At 39.4% G+C, this 14,252-nt stretch overlaps 1 protein-coding gene across 1 annotated transcript; it reads right to left on the bottom strand.

The window, feature by feature from the left end:
• Nucleotides 1–1,453: 1,453 nt before the first annotated feature.
• Nucleotides 1,454–12,789, bottom strand: exo1 (exonuclease 1). The gene is made up of 14 exons (XM_044045086.1): nt 12,710–12,789; nt 11,405–11,594; nt 11,175–11,294; nt 9,270–9,393; nt 9,003–9,140; nt 8,083–8,295; nt 7,447–7,634; nt 6,588–6,690; nt 6,295–6,505; nt 5,097–5,301; nt 3,412–3,943; nt 3,077–3,148; nt 2,516–2,712; nt 1,454–1,699 (listed from the first exon to the last, which is right to left on the bottom strand). The coding sequence occupies exons 2-14, from the start codon at nt 11,563–11,565 to the stop codon at nt 1,588–1,590; spliced, it is 2,376 nt and encodes a 791-aa protein (XP_043901021.1). The 5' UTR covers nt 11,566–11,594; nt 12,710–12,789; the 3' UTR covers nt 1,454–1,587.
• Nucleotides 12,790–14,252: the final 1,463 nt, after the last annotated feature.

The following is a 14,252-nucleotide window of genomic DNA, read 5'->3' on the forward strand; positions in this document are numbered from 1 at the left end:
TTGTTAACTTAAGACAGCTCACCAAAATGGGTTTTTGTCTTGTATCGTATCAGGAAATGATACATTTACTAAACTAGTCTTTCTTATCTTAGAAGGAAAAAAGTTCTGGTTTTGTCTGATGAATATTGAAGATATATTTTGGCTTGATATTCAAAAGCTTTGAAAACATTTGTCCTTAGGTCAAACATACTTGTTGACCCCTGTTGTAGGGACATTCCTCTCTGCATTCAACCGTCCTCAACTCGGAAACCTTCCTAGAATTAGGAGCAGTGGGGGACTGGCTACCTTGCTATCCTGTTTGGTCACTGCAGCAATGACAAAAATGTGACTGTGGAGACATAATAATGTAGTAACTTTTTGTTATGAACATTCAGTATAAATATTGTATATATTAAAAAAATAAATAATGGAAAGAGTCTTCTGTAGTGCTGTCAAACGGTTAAAATATTAATGAACTCGCGATTAATCGCACATTTGTGTCCATTTTAAATGTCCCTTGATTTCTTTTTGTCCCATTATTTTTTCTCATTTTAATGCTTTAGTTATTCCTCTTCTTGTGAGAGCCGCACAATAATAAGAGAGGCTGCGTATCAGCCTGCAGTGTGTGAATTCCTCCATTAATAACGCATTTAAGTGACAGCACTAATTCTTCTTGAATACAATGTTCATGTAAATGTTCAATCATAAATGCATATGATGGCAAAACAAAAACCGCTATAAACATTACTGCAGTAATAATAAGAATTTCTGCTGAGTGTGCTTCCATTCCCTTTGCATTTGACCAGTTCATTATTTAAAGAAAATGTCAGTTAGACAGAAGTGGACAGGAAGTGCGTATACCACTTCCTGTCCTGCACCAAAGTCCACAAAGAAGTAGAAGTGTGTCATGTGTTCCTGTGAGCGAAAATCACTGAGCAGTTTACTTGAGATTGAAGTCAGAGAAAGGCTCAGATAAAGTTTCAGACATGTTCTTAAGATATCATAGACTTTATTATTAGAAAAGCCCGGTGTTGAGTTGTTGTTTTTCACTGTGTCCCCACTGGCAGCCACGTTGTCAGTCCGTCTGAAGGGGGCACACCCGCTTCATTTCATGCAGCCTCACTTCAAAAAAATACTGTGTAATACCTTTAATACTGTTAAAATGGCACTACTTAAGATTGTCCTAAGAGCGATTTCAGATAACGATCGGTGAAATCTTAACAGTTGACATTAAAAAACAAAGATATTCATCACAACAAGCCGACAGTCTTCTGCTCACATTCTTCAGCTCGCATGCAGGTCGTGCTTTTTAAGTAAACACTCAAGCATGCATTGCACATTCTTTGTTGCATTACACTACGTGACATGAAGCCACACAATGTACAAAGTTACGCAAACACACACACACACACACACACACGCACACTTGTGTGTAATACAGTAAACCAGAGACTGAACGGCGGTGACACTCGGATCAGACGACAGGTGACTTTATTTAAAAATAACACATTAAGAAACAAAAGTGGATGAGAAATCTGTCGACATACGTGGTATGTTAAAAAGCTTCACTCCCACACAGACAGTTGTGTGAAACATTCAAAGAATCCATCAGCAGCTGCTGATTAAGTTCATGTCTGTTGTTGAGCTGACCAGCATGTCTTTGACTGGAGACATGGGCTTTGGCGTTCCTTCCTTACAGCTCGTTATCTTGTGGTTATCTCTGAAAAACAAAGGTTCAACAAATGTTTCATCAACACTGAGTTTACATAAGCGTACAGGTCCTGGTTTGATTGAGTCTATGTCTTTAAATGGTTCCTGTCAATACAAAAACGGCTCAAACTTTCAGTATAGAAATAAACAGTAAAAAGTATAAAATTGGGATTGAAAACAAATGCCAGGCCTAATCAACATGAGCAAATCATGGTTTTACAGGTTTTAGCGACGGGTTTGATTTAAAGCGTGCATTCACACCAGCCCTTCGAAATTGAATCCTATTCCGTTTGCTCGGAAAGTCCGGTTCATTTGGGGAGGTGTGAATGTGCAACTGAAGAAGTGAACTCTGGTCCGTCTGAAAACATAGGAAAACTTGCGTGTGTGTAGAATGAAAGCTGGGAGAAATGTGTGAGTCCATTGTTGCAGCGTATATGTGTCGTATGTTCACATAAAACGATAGGATTTGCTGTAGCTCCATGTTTTCCCCTTATGTGGAGGAAACAGAAGTTGCATTAACCAACAGACGAGCGAGTTTTCTTGTTTGTTGTCGTATTGTCTTCTCCTTCACCAATTCTTGATGCAGCGCCGCCTCAGGCGAGGAGGGGAATACGTTATTCAAAAGGTTTGGGTTGCTTCACTGAAGTATGAAAGCAAACACTGAATGTTGTAACCCCAACATTGAGTCCCCAATTGTACCGAGTCCAGCGGAGACTAATAGGCGTGAAAACGACCTAGGTGCGCCTGAAGACCTGTGCTGGTCATTACAATGACGTACTTCTTGGATTTGTTTTGTGTAAGTTAAGTGTTTTTTGTTCTCTTGTACTTTTTGAAGCTGAAGTTCTTCCAGAGGCCGCTGATGGTGGACTGGACACAAGGGCTGTTCTCATTATTAGGGGAGGAGACCTTCTTCCCTGATCCCACAGATTTCTTCCTCAGCCCGCTGGCTCTGGCTGGACCCAACGTCAACACCTTTGCTGCTCGGTCATGGCTCTTGGACTCTAGTTTGGACAGACCAGAAACCTCCAGGCACAAAGAAAATGTTTGGATTAAACCACGGAGTCATATGAACTTCATTCATCATCAACTGTAATTCTGACCTCTGTGTGTGTCTAGTGCACTAGGATCAAACTATGACAATGTCAGGAAACACTTTTCTGAGAAGTTTTTTTTTTTTTCTTTTATAACTGGTATCTGCCAATTATTATTGTAATGAATTGAGTAAGTATGTAAGTTTACAAATTATTATTCTCTTAGGCTTTATTTTACTATATTTTGGCTATTAACCGACTGCCCAGGTGTGTGTGCGTGTGTGCGTGTGTGTGTGAGGTTTGCATTAGGTATCTAAACCCAGATAAATCCCCACGTCTGATTGGCTGTGACTCACCTTTGATCCTAGACTGGCAGCTCTTTTATCCGAGTGTGTGGGACGACTCTGCTGTGCCTCTGAATTCATTTCCTGAGGAAGCACAGGAAACACACACATGTAAGAACACAAAGCCAAGCTGCCTAAACAGCTTTCTGCACACATACTCATAAACAATGAATCTCTGAGGATAATGATGATGTATGTATGTATGTGTGTGTGTGTGTGTGTGTGTGTGTGTGTGTGTGTGTGTGTGTGTGTGTGTGTGTGTGTGTGTGTGTGTGTGTGTGTGTGTGTGTAGGCTGATATGACTACATGAGCATGTATTTATAAACATAAGGGAGATGTGTACACACAGATGTGATGTCTTTCTTCTGGGAGGAGGGGAAGCTATAGGTGGAAACTTCCTCCTCTTGGTAGGACGAGTCATATGGTTGGGACTGGGAGAAGTAGGCACTGTCCTGAGAAGGAGGGGAGTCTGGAAGGTTGTCCTGCGAGTTTCCATTAGTGGTGGCTGGACATGAGGGTGTGTGTGTCTTTGGAGAGGAGGGAAAACTCTCTTTTTTATACTGAAATTGCTGGAGGGCAAAGAGTCCTGAGGTTGACTTGCGCGTGTTTGATCGTTCTGTAGAAGCAGAGCTGCTGGAATAGTGGAACAATCTGAGGCCCCGACTGGCTGAACCTGGGGACGTAGTGCGGGGTGATGGAGGGGGGCTGGGGGTTTCCAGAGATGGAAGATCAGGACCATCACTGTCATTGTTCAGAGTGCTGGGAGAGTTCTTATCCTCAGTGGTACTGACAGATGTGGACTCTACACCGTGACTCAAGTCCTCCTGAGCACAAGCCTTAGTGCTCTGACTGGCTGACGAGCCGGAGCTGCTGAAGAATCTACATGTGGGGACAAACACAGCTATTAGCCTTAATAATAGTGTGAGCCTTAAAAGGATAGGTCTGGTTCTTGTGGTTGTAGTAGCAGGTACTGACATACACAGTATGACGCTTTTCCAATATACAGTTCTAGCACTACTCGGCTCGACTCGACTCAACTGTGACTTCCGACACAAGAATCAAACCGAACTGTAAATCAGTTAAAAACCACGCAAACATGCGTTCATCGAGTCCGGCGTATTTAGCGACAGCATTGCCCGAAAGCCAGCGATCGTGAGCCAAATCACAACCCGTTCAGTCGTATTTCAGATCAGTGACTGTGTCAGACGGAGTTGTTGATGTGTTTTGTGAACACATCAACAAATCTATTCGGTTACACCGAAAACAACTGCTTTACAAACCGCGTTAGGCAGTCTCACGCAGCCGCGGCATGGTGACCCTGCCCACTTTGAGGAGGTGCTATGACATTATGGAAAAAGATGAGCAGTGCTAGAACTGTATAATGGAAAAGGGCCAACAGTGCTGAGTATGTACTGAGAACCAGCCTGAGACATGGAGAAAAATGGAAAAAGAAAAAAAAAATTAACCAAGTACAAAAAAACAACAACAAATGACTGGAACTTCACAAAAGACTCACATAGAAGAAACATACAAGCTTATGTCGAGGATATTTTAAGAATATGTGTAGTGCTTTATTTCACGGCTAGACGGTATTTTCCAATAACACATTTTGCAAATCGCTCACTTCCTGCACCAAAGCCCACAGAGAAAATCAGCAATTTCACGTCATAGATCACAGAAGTGGTTGATCAACTGCTGCCTCCATCAGTAACTTCAAATGTATTATTTTGTGATTTCTGTGTTAAAACTGACAAACTAAAACTGCTGATTTTCTCTATGGACTTTGGTCCTGAAGGGTGAGCAATATATTACAAACTTAAGCGGGCACCGTTCTTATTAGGTGAGCCTTTTTATAAAAGTGGCTAAAGTCATTTTTTATTTGTGTCATGTTTTCAGAGAGAGCGATTATTCATGTCTTGGGCTGGTTCTCAGTGCAGGGGGCTCACACCGCTGAGCACGGTATTCAACCAGTGGTGACCATGGGGTGAAGAAAAACAATCATTAGATGGTGGTTGAATGTGTACAATGTCACCTGCTACATGTGGCCTGGTCGTCCTCCTCAGCTTCCTGGTTCCTCCTCTGCAGCAGCGTGGCAAAGCGGTTGCGTGGTTTGGAGTGACAGGTTACTTTAGCTCCGTTAGGCTGCTGGTCAGTCTTAAATCGTTTCTGAGAGGATGAAGACGAGGAGGAGGAGGAGGGGTACTGCTGCAGCATGTCCAGCTCTGATACACCAGGGTCTATGGGAGAAAAGTTCAGTAAAATAAATAAACATACGCACATTATAATAGCCAATCTGTATATATAGTCATTGTATGGTTATTTCTTTTTGGCATAAAAGGTTTTTTTTCATATGTTAAACATACTGTAGCTACATTCGCTAAAATTGTTCTGTATTATCCACCTCAGGGTTCAACAAATGATCAATTAAAACAACTTTTAATCCAATACTCCTTTATTTACATAGTCAATTCATAGTTTTATATTTTGTTTTTTACATAAAAATGAAGTTATTTATCAGCTTCTTAAGTCAAATCAAGTCAACTTTATTGTTCATTTCTGCTTTTTTTTACCTTTCTACAAAGTTTTTTTAAGAAACATATTGACTGATTACCCAATAGCTGCTATAATCCTAATAGAATTAGTCATTTTGTGACTTCAGTTTTTTGAAATCTTTCATTCACATTTACACAAGTCAGTGGTTCTTTTCAAACTTTTTTCTGCAGGTCTTTACAAGCCACTGGCACATACATGCCCCCGTCTCCCATCAAGTTTATGTGTAATTCTGCTAATAATTACTAACCAACCAACAAATATACAACCTCATTGGTGGTTGTGTTAAATATTAAAGTAATATTTAAAATATTATTTAATAAAATATTTCAAAGCAAGTTTTCTCGATTAGTTGTTTTGTTGATAATGTTTTGAAAAATATTGATCAGTGTTTCCCAAAACTGGAGATGATGTTACCAAATGTTTTACGTTAACAAATCATAATTAATTAACTCTCATTATTTCTTTGTTATACAGAGCAAAGAAATCAGAAAATAATCTTTTTTTTGTTCTTTTTTTTAAAAAAAAAGCAAAAAAAACAAAAAACAGAACAAATCTTGGATTCATTTAATAGTCGATTAGTTTTTGCAGCCTCAGTTTGTGGTGTGTTTATCTACTGAGAAGGTAAAACTGTGTGTGTGTGTGTGTATCAGATTACATTACAGATGACATGAGCTCACCTTCTCTTGCTCTTTTCACCTGCAGCTCTCTGCAGGGCAGCCTCAGACCTTCCAGGCTGACGACTCTCTCCTTCCCCCTGGTGGTGGATGGTCTGTCTGGAGACTCATGAGAACAGGGCGGGGCAGCAGGGGCCGGTTTGGAGCCGACACGCCAAATACTTGGCGCAGATGACGCTGGTGAATCATTCCAGCCCCGACTGCGATGCTTAGACTGCTGACAAGAACATTATTGTAAATAAATGCAACTCTTATTTGGATCACTGGGATTCTTTTAAGCGCTTATGAATGGTCACCTGTGGAAGAGGTTTGTCTGGGTTGAAGTTGTCAATCCTCTCCATCGTGTTGATGTCAAGGTTTCCCAAGGCCATCTGAAAGCCTTTGTCATCTCCAACATTACTGAGTTCAACACAGTCAAGGGTAGAACACAGGACAGTTAGGGTTTTTTGTGTGATTGAATGGAGGTACTGACACATAGCTGGCAACTTGTGTTGTCCTCTGTCGGTGACAACACAAGGAAAAACTGATTTTAGCCACAAAAGCCACAAAAAGGTTAACTTAACAAAAGTGCCTACATAAAAAATGATGCTGGCTTACGTCAACGATATCTAGAGAATATGTTTACTGCTTTATCTCACTGTTGGAGACCTTTTCGACAAGAAAGTGAAGTTTTTGTCTCTTTGACTCCCTGCACCAAAATACATAAATCAGCTATTTAAAATCATGTAAGTTCAAATTTAAAAATGTTCTCTATGCATTTTGGTACGAGCAACAACATATTCTTTTTGATATTACTTATCAAACTTAAGCTTCCAGTCAGAAAAGACCATCTAACGTTGAGATACAGTAGCAAATACTGCATGGTCTTAAAATAACGACTTAATCCGTCTTAGATTTTATTAAGCAAGCCGTTTGTTTTTAAGTGGCTAAAGTCTCTTTTGCTTTGTGCAGCCATGTTTTCACTGTGTGCCTGCCTGTGCCGGGTTGGTTCTCGGTGCAGGGGGCACACACAGAGCAGGTAGCTCCCACTATGTGTCAGTACCTCAACACAACCCCACTACACTAAAAAACACCAGATGTGGGGTTCTACATTTTGTAAATGTTTTAAAATCAGAGGTCACACTTTATCAGGTGTGACTCAGATCAGGAGGATACAGTCCAGCGTAGGTGAGAGTAGCCGGGTCAATGTGCTCCGGGTACGGGTTGAGGGGTACGACCTTCCTCCTGATGGGATCGAAGACCAGCTGGTAGAGGAAGGTGTTGTTGGCTCGTATGAAGCCTTCAATGTAATCTTCAGGAATGACTAGGTTTGATTTCAGGTACTGACCCATTTTTCTGATCACCTGACACAGAGAATTAAAAAAAATTCTGAAACATTTACGTGTGGTTTTAAAGACATACCTACTGTATACATTCATAGCATTTTTTATTATTATTTATTACCTGTACTGTCTTTGCTGTTGAGACAACATAAATGTCAACACTGTGGGACTAATAAGGAGCATCTTGTCTATAAAGATTTGAAATGAATGCACATTTGGTTTCTAAAACAACAACATTTGTCCATTTATCTTCAATTGCACCACACATGACACACATGCTGACACACAAACACAGAGACATCCAGTCAGACTGGTTAAAAACATTTGGTCTTTGCAGACAGAATTGTTGTTCCTGTGTACAAATTAATTTCAATTATGAATGGCTCTATTGCCATGTTGTTTGATCCCACCGTTTGAAGCACCTTTAGAAGTCAAAGGACAAAAAAGGATTATCCTCAGCTGGTCTCACCTTGAGGATATCAGGGTCTGTGGCGAGCCGAAGCAGCTTGCAGGCCTTTCCTAGGCCGATGCCGTACAGGGAGGCCAGATAGTCGCAGCCAGAGAGGATGCACATGTATCGAAACTTCTCCTCTGTGAAGATGTTCCCCAGGCTGCGACAGCGGCCCAGGTGACTTTGGTCTATCTCCAAACCATTGCCCTGCTTGTCCATTTTGAGGATCACCTATGATTGTGAAACAAACAGATGAGTTGGGTAAATGATTTTTGTTTGTTTCACACATGGTTTGCTGCATATCAGTGACCATAATTAACCATGTTTCTCTCACTCCCGCTGATTCACCAGCAACCAAGTATCACCACTCTTCTATACACAACCTAAGCAATCATGTTTCCCCTCTGTCCAGTCCAGGCTGTAAGTAATTAGACCTTCTTCACATATCTTTGGACCTCATGTTGAGATTTTCAGTGAAAAGCCACATTTTGAGCCACTGAAAATAAACATTAATGTATAAAAATGCTCATAATTCCTCAGTGGTCAATGCGATTCTTCAATTATGCAAGTTAAAGCCGAGGGTCCACACTTCGTCACGTCTGGTTTAATTTCAAATTCATTGTGGTGGTCTACAGAGACAAAATGACAAAATGTGTGTCTTAGTCCAAATGTTGTGTAGAACATACATCAGCTCCCACTCCAGTCATTTCATTAGGTGTTCTGTGTAAAATGGCTGCATAAAGACAGCCAACTTAAATAATCTGATTTAAATAAAGTGTCCATTATTTTGAGTCAATTTGAATGAAGCTCGGAGCTCGTAGAATAAAATAACTGCAACTGTCCAAGTACTTACGCTGTGAAATGTATGTATGTATACTTAATACTGTGTATATTGAGCAGGAAGTGTACTGTATATATGTGGGTCTGATGATTCCTACCTTTTTACAGCCAAACGCCAACAGGTCAGAATCTTCCGTGATGACAGCCTGTGCTAAACCAGATTTGGTGAGGTAAGCTAACTGAGCATCAGCTTCATATGGAGCCACCAGGCAGTCCACACCCTTAGCCCTGGCAGTCTGGTGTGAAATGTAAACAAATAACAACAAGGCAATCAGAGATGGCAGACTTCACACACTACTGTATTAAAACCGTGAGTGAGTTGGTCTCAGATCCAGGTAAAAATGACAAACAGCATTGAGGCTCACCTTAATGAGATTATGAGCCATGGCTGGTGTGATGTTCACACATCGGTTAAAACAGTCTCTGGCCTCTGATAATTTGCCTTCACGCAGCAGCTGTCTGCCTTTTTGGAGGTTAGTTTCTCTGCGTCTGAAAGGAAGAAGAGAATTGTCGTGTGTTCCATTTGTAGTTGGACGTTTCCACGGTAAAAGGTACTGAGCATGGATTTCCCTGTCAGGCTTATCCTGTAATTCTGATACAAGCTGCTTCCATTCCATTGCAATATACTTATTACTATGAGGAGTTACCATCCCATGACTGTGAATTTTGAGATCAGCTTAGCTTTTCCTCTACAGTTTCCCAGCTTAAAGCTCTTTCCTGAACAGGAACGCACCTTGACCTCCAGATTTCTAACTCAAAAACTTGGAGAAACCTCAACAACCCGACATGGGATTCCAAGATGGCTGTCACTATACAAACAGTGGTACCTCTGACATATTTGTTTTCCAGTAAATCAGTCGTACACATTGAACCGTTTCCCAAAGACATGTTTCTACGCAGTTTGTATGTGCAAAATACGATGTAGAGCATTGTGCTTCTAACAATGGCTAGCCCCACATACGCTTCTATTTCTGACTTCTCAACTGGAACACGGTAAACTCCAACACACGAGCATTAATAAAACAACAGTTTGTAAAGTCAGTCAAAAACAAACAAGGAGAGACAAATCATTTGTCAAACTGTGAAAAATTACAAACCTACAAAAGAAAGACTGCGGTGTAACTTTTTCTATGGTGTTTTTGTTGAAGGTGGAAACACAGTTAGCAGCAAATAGAAGATGAGGACAACTCTGATGCTGTTGTTGATTATTATTAAATGCCTTAGGGTCATTAGTGTTGACTATCATGGAGGTTTGTGTTTTGCCTTGTTCTTTTTTTTAATCTCACTTGTCTGCACGTCTGTACTTCCTCTCTACACCTTCACACTCACTGTGTTGTTTTGCTGCTGTTTAGGAATGCGGTCCTTCAAACAATCCAAGCATTGTCTGAGCGTGTTTCTGACCAGGTATGAAAAACACTGGCTTATTGTGTTTGCCGCAGCCTCGCAGGATTGCTCATAAATTAATCATAATGTAGCTGCACTTTCTCTGCTGCTGCAACAATCTGCAGACGTTTATTTATTTTCTGCTCTGCTTCATTACCCTTTTCTCAATGGTGGCTCCAAGTGCTTATCAAGAACAAGATCAAAGATTCCTTTAGTGTTACATGTCATTAGGCTTGTACAGAAGAATAACATTCTTGAGCTAGGAGCCAAGTTTCAGCTCCTCATCACAGCAGCAATGACAGGGTTTCTGCAGGTTTCTACAGGTCCAAGTTAAAGAGATAGTTCAGGTTTTTTTGTGGTGTGGTTGTGTGGGGGACTGACACATTACCATTCTGGCCATAAGTGAGAAGCCTTTTGTTGTGTTTATATATAAGCACAACTTATAACTTGAAAATGTAAACAATGTGAGACTCACATTTTATACGCCATACTATCTGCATTTTGTAAAACAATGCGAGACTGCATTTTATATGTATATTAATCTAGATTATCCCCAGAACAAGTGAATTTAGAATATGAGGACATTTTTATATTCATGTTTGAGGGCCACCTGCAACACCTCTAAGGCCCACTTTTTATGAAGCACTGGTCTATTCGGTTTTCTCTAGACTTGTAGAAACACAACACAGTATACCACACACGCTATACAGTGGGTATTTAGTGCTGGTTTGAGAAATCCCATTATGTGCTGACATCCTCGATGTATGTCATGACATATATCGACATCAGATTCTATAAAAAATCATATTGTGATTTGTTTTGTCCTGTATCGCTTCTAGGATATGTTTGGTCAAAATGTCCAAAACATGTCATGTAGAAATACTCACTCTCTGCGAGCCTTTTCCACTTCCTTTTTAGACGGTAGGTTGCGCCCATCAAACACCAGCACTGGTTTGACTCCAAAAGCCAACAGCATGTCCACTAATTTCATGCAGTACCACACATACCTGGGTTTGGAAGAATTATAATTTCCAGTATCAGACAGGGACATTCATTGACTCAGATTACAGGTCAAAAACATATTTTCTCATTCATTTAAAATAATGAACATGCTCACTGGTCGGTTGGTTCCCCTTTGGCGAGTTTCTCAGCACAGGAAAAAGCTCCTTTGTGCAGCCAACAGTACGTGTCTACAGCCACTGTCTGGCCTCTGAACTTTTTCACACTGATGGGCTCTGACGCATCTTTAATGAACTGAAGAAGTCCAGAGATTCCCATTTCAGCTGCAGCTCCAAATAACACCACACCTGTGAAAGAATTAAGAAAATAACACTAATTCTAGGAACATATAATAATCACAAATCTTAAATTGACTTAAATTTGCATTAAAATATACAGCAGGTGATAAATTACTCTTTTCCTTCATTAAAAAACTGAGCTAAAGAACTACAGAAGTGTGACAAACATAGTTTGTACAAGTTAATACTGAAATTACATGACAAGTAAATAAATCATGCTAATATCTATTTCTTTGCTCAATATAACAAATAAATTAGTTTTGGTTTGTAAACAAAACTAAAGATTTGGGAACTTCATCATTTCCACGTTTGGTAAACACTGATCAACATTTGGACATTTTTCACTTAGTTCCTTAAATGTCTGGGTACACGTTGGTTCACAGGAAGAGATCAATCATCGTTGCTATCAGTAACCCCTGGGATGAAACAGAAAATAAATGTATGTATCCGGCTGTAATGTAATGACGTCATCATATACGCTGTAAAACAAAAACAAAAAAACCGGCAATGAGTGTTTAGGCTAGTTTAAGGCTACAATGTGAATGGGAAAGCGGCTCGTCGTTGTTGATGGACAGTTGTCACACTCATTAATAAGACCGAATAAGAATTAATTCAATTGAATTAGATACACTTTGCGTCTGGCAAAAGACAGGCCCAACATCTAACCGCTAACAGTTGTCCACAGTTAAGATTTTCCCGAAACTAAATTAATTATTGGGGAACAACTTACGCCGAATTTACTATTTAGCCTTAATTGAGATGTCAAAATCATCTACTTGTATTTCAAGCCTTTTAACGTTAATTAACAAGCAGTTTGATGTTAAATTGATATGTTTCAATATAGGATTATGTATGTAGAATAGAAACAGAGGTACGCGTATCGACAGCTTACACTAATGTTTTTTTACAGTGGAATACACAATTTCGTACTCTTATAAACAGCTATCAGCTAAAGCAGATTCTATATGACAGATTTCGACTGTAGAAAGAACAACAAAAGTGGACACCGTCTTCTTTCGTGTAACGCAAAGAAACGGAAGCTGCACACAGTGGTTGTAATATAGGTCACTTTACAGAGGCAACATAGCAAACGTCAAAAACACACAAAGTGAGTCAAAACTTACGTATTTTACTCTCGTTGCTTTATCCAGACTGCGGGGAATTGCCAACAAAAACGCTGCAGTACATTTAGATTTAGCGGCAAACGGAGTGATTCAGCAAAACCTGCTGGTATTGGTCAACTTGGCATAGGGGGCGGGACTAAGTAGTCTTCTTCTACTGTCGTTTTGTGTTGCTGGCACAAAAACATCTTTTAAAAGAATTGCTGCCACCTACTGGAAGGGACAGCAGCGGAGGGCGAGTGGGGAATGGACAGGATTCCAAATTCAAGATTTCTTTATTGTCATATGCTAAATAACAATGAAACATACCATTAATAAAACTTTTTTTTCATTTATACTAAACAGTGAAAATCAATCCTATTAATAGTGGAACACAAATCAGAGATTTAGGCAAAAAGTAGGCAGAAGTATGGGAAGATTTTAACACACATTGTACTCTGTGGGGGAAAAAAGACACAGATGTAAATGGGTTGGTGGTGCAAGAAGTCGTTGGGAGCGAGGGTCTAGTAGTATGTATTAATGATGGAAAAATAACTCAGTAAAATGATACAGAATGTGCAATAGATCTTACACTTACATCAAATGAAACAGTAGGTATTAGCATTTTCTGATCTAGTCAACATTTGGGAGTGATCACTATCTCATAATAATCTAAGTAGGTAAGATACAGGTTTCAGGATCCCACGATGGAAATTAAATAAATAGCACTTTTTAATAAGAATACATTAATTAACATTTGTATATAATGCTAATGTGGTTAATTCATGTTTAAATCAAACATTTAATTGGGTTATTCAGGTTAAATAATGTATAAATTCATACACTATTTAAGGATTTTTAAAGCTACTGGTAACATCAGTTTACACAGTAACCGTTAACTGTTTAAGGGAGTACTGAATAAGCATTACTTAATTATAACTAAGCATTTATTAACTATTGTTAACCTTTATTAATGCTCCTTGTGACCCTTATTGTAAAGTGGCTGGGTAACCATTAATCATGTTTGTGTGTTTGAGTCTATTTTTATCCTCTCTGTCAGGATCCACTCCATAGACTTTCCATCAAACCTACATTATTAAATGTAATAAATGCAAAGAACAAAGAAAATAATTAAGAGCTCAATAAAGATAACCTTCATGTCACTTTGTAAATATTCTGTGTCAGACATCAGAGGAAGTTCAGAGACAGTTTAAAAATCCAATCCAATCCACTTTATTTATGGAGCACATTTAAAAACAACACAGTTGCCCAAGGTACTGTACAATAACATTAAAGTGACACAAAACACAGGTAAAAAATTAATAAATAGCTGATAATTGTATTTATTGGTAATTACAAAAGAACAAACATAGTGGTATCAAAAGCAACACAACACATATAACATCCATAGAAGTTTATTGTGTTACAAAGTTGTAGAATTGTAATAAATTAATTGCTTTAATTTTTTTCTTAGGGCTTATTAATTTTGAGATTGTGTTGAGGTATACGACGTCCTGATCAGAAGTGCTATGTCCGGGCAATGTCTTTGAATAAGCAAATTAATTGC

Source organism: Solea senegalensis, linkage group LG15 (genome assembly GCF_019176455.1).
Source record: "Solea senegalensis isolate Sse05_10M linkage group LG15, IFAPA_SoseM_1, whole genome shotgun sequence".
NCBI lineage: Eukaryota > Metazoa > Chordata > Actinopteri > Pleuronectiformes > Soleidae > Solea > Solea senegalensis.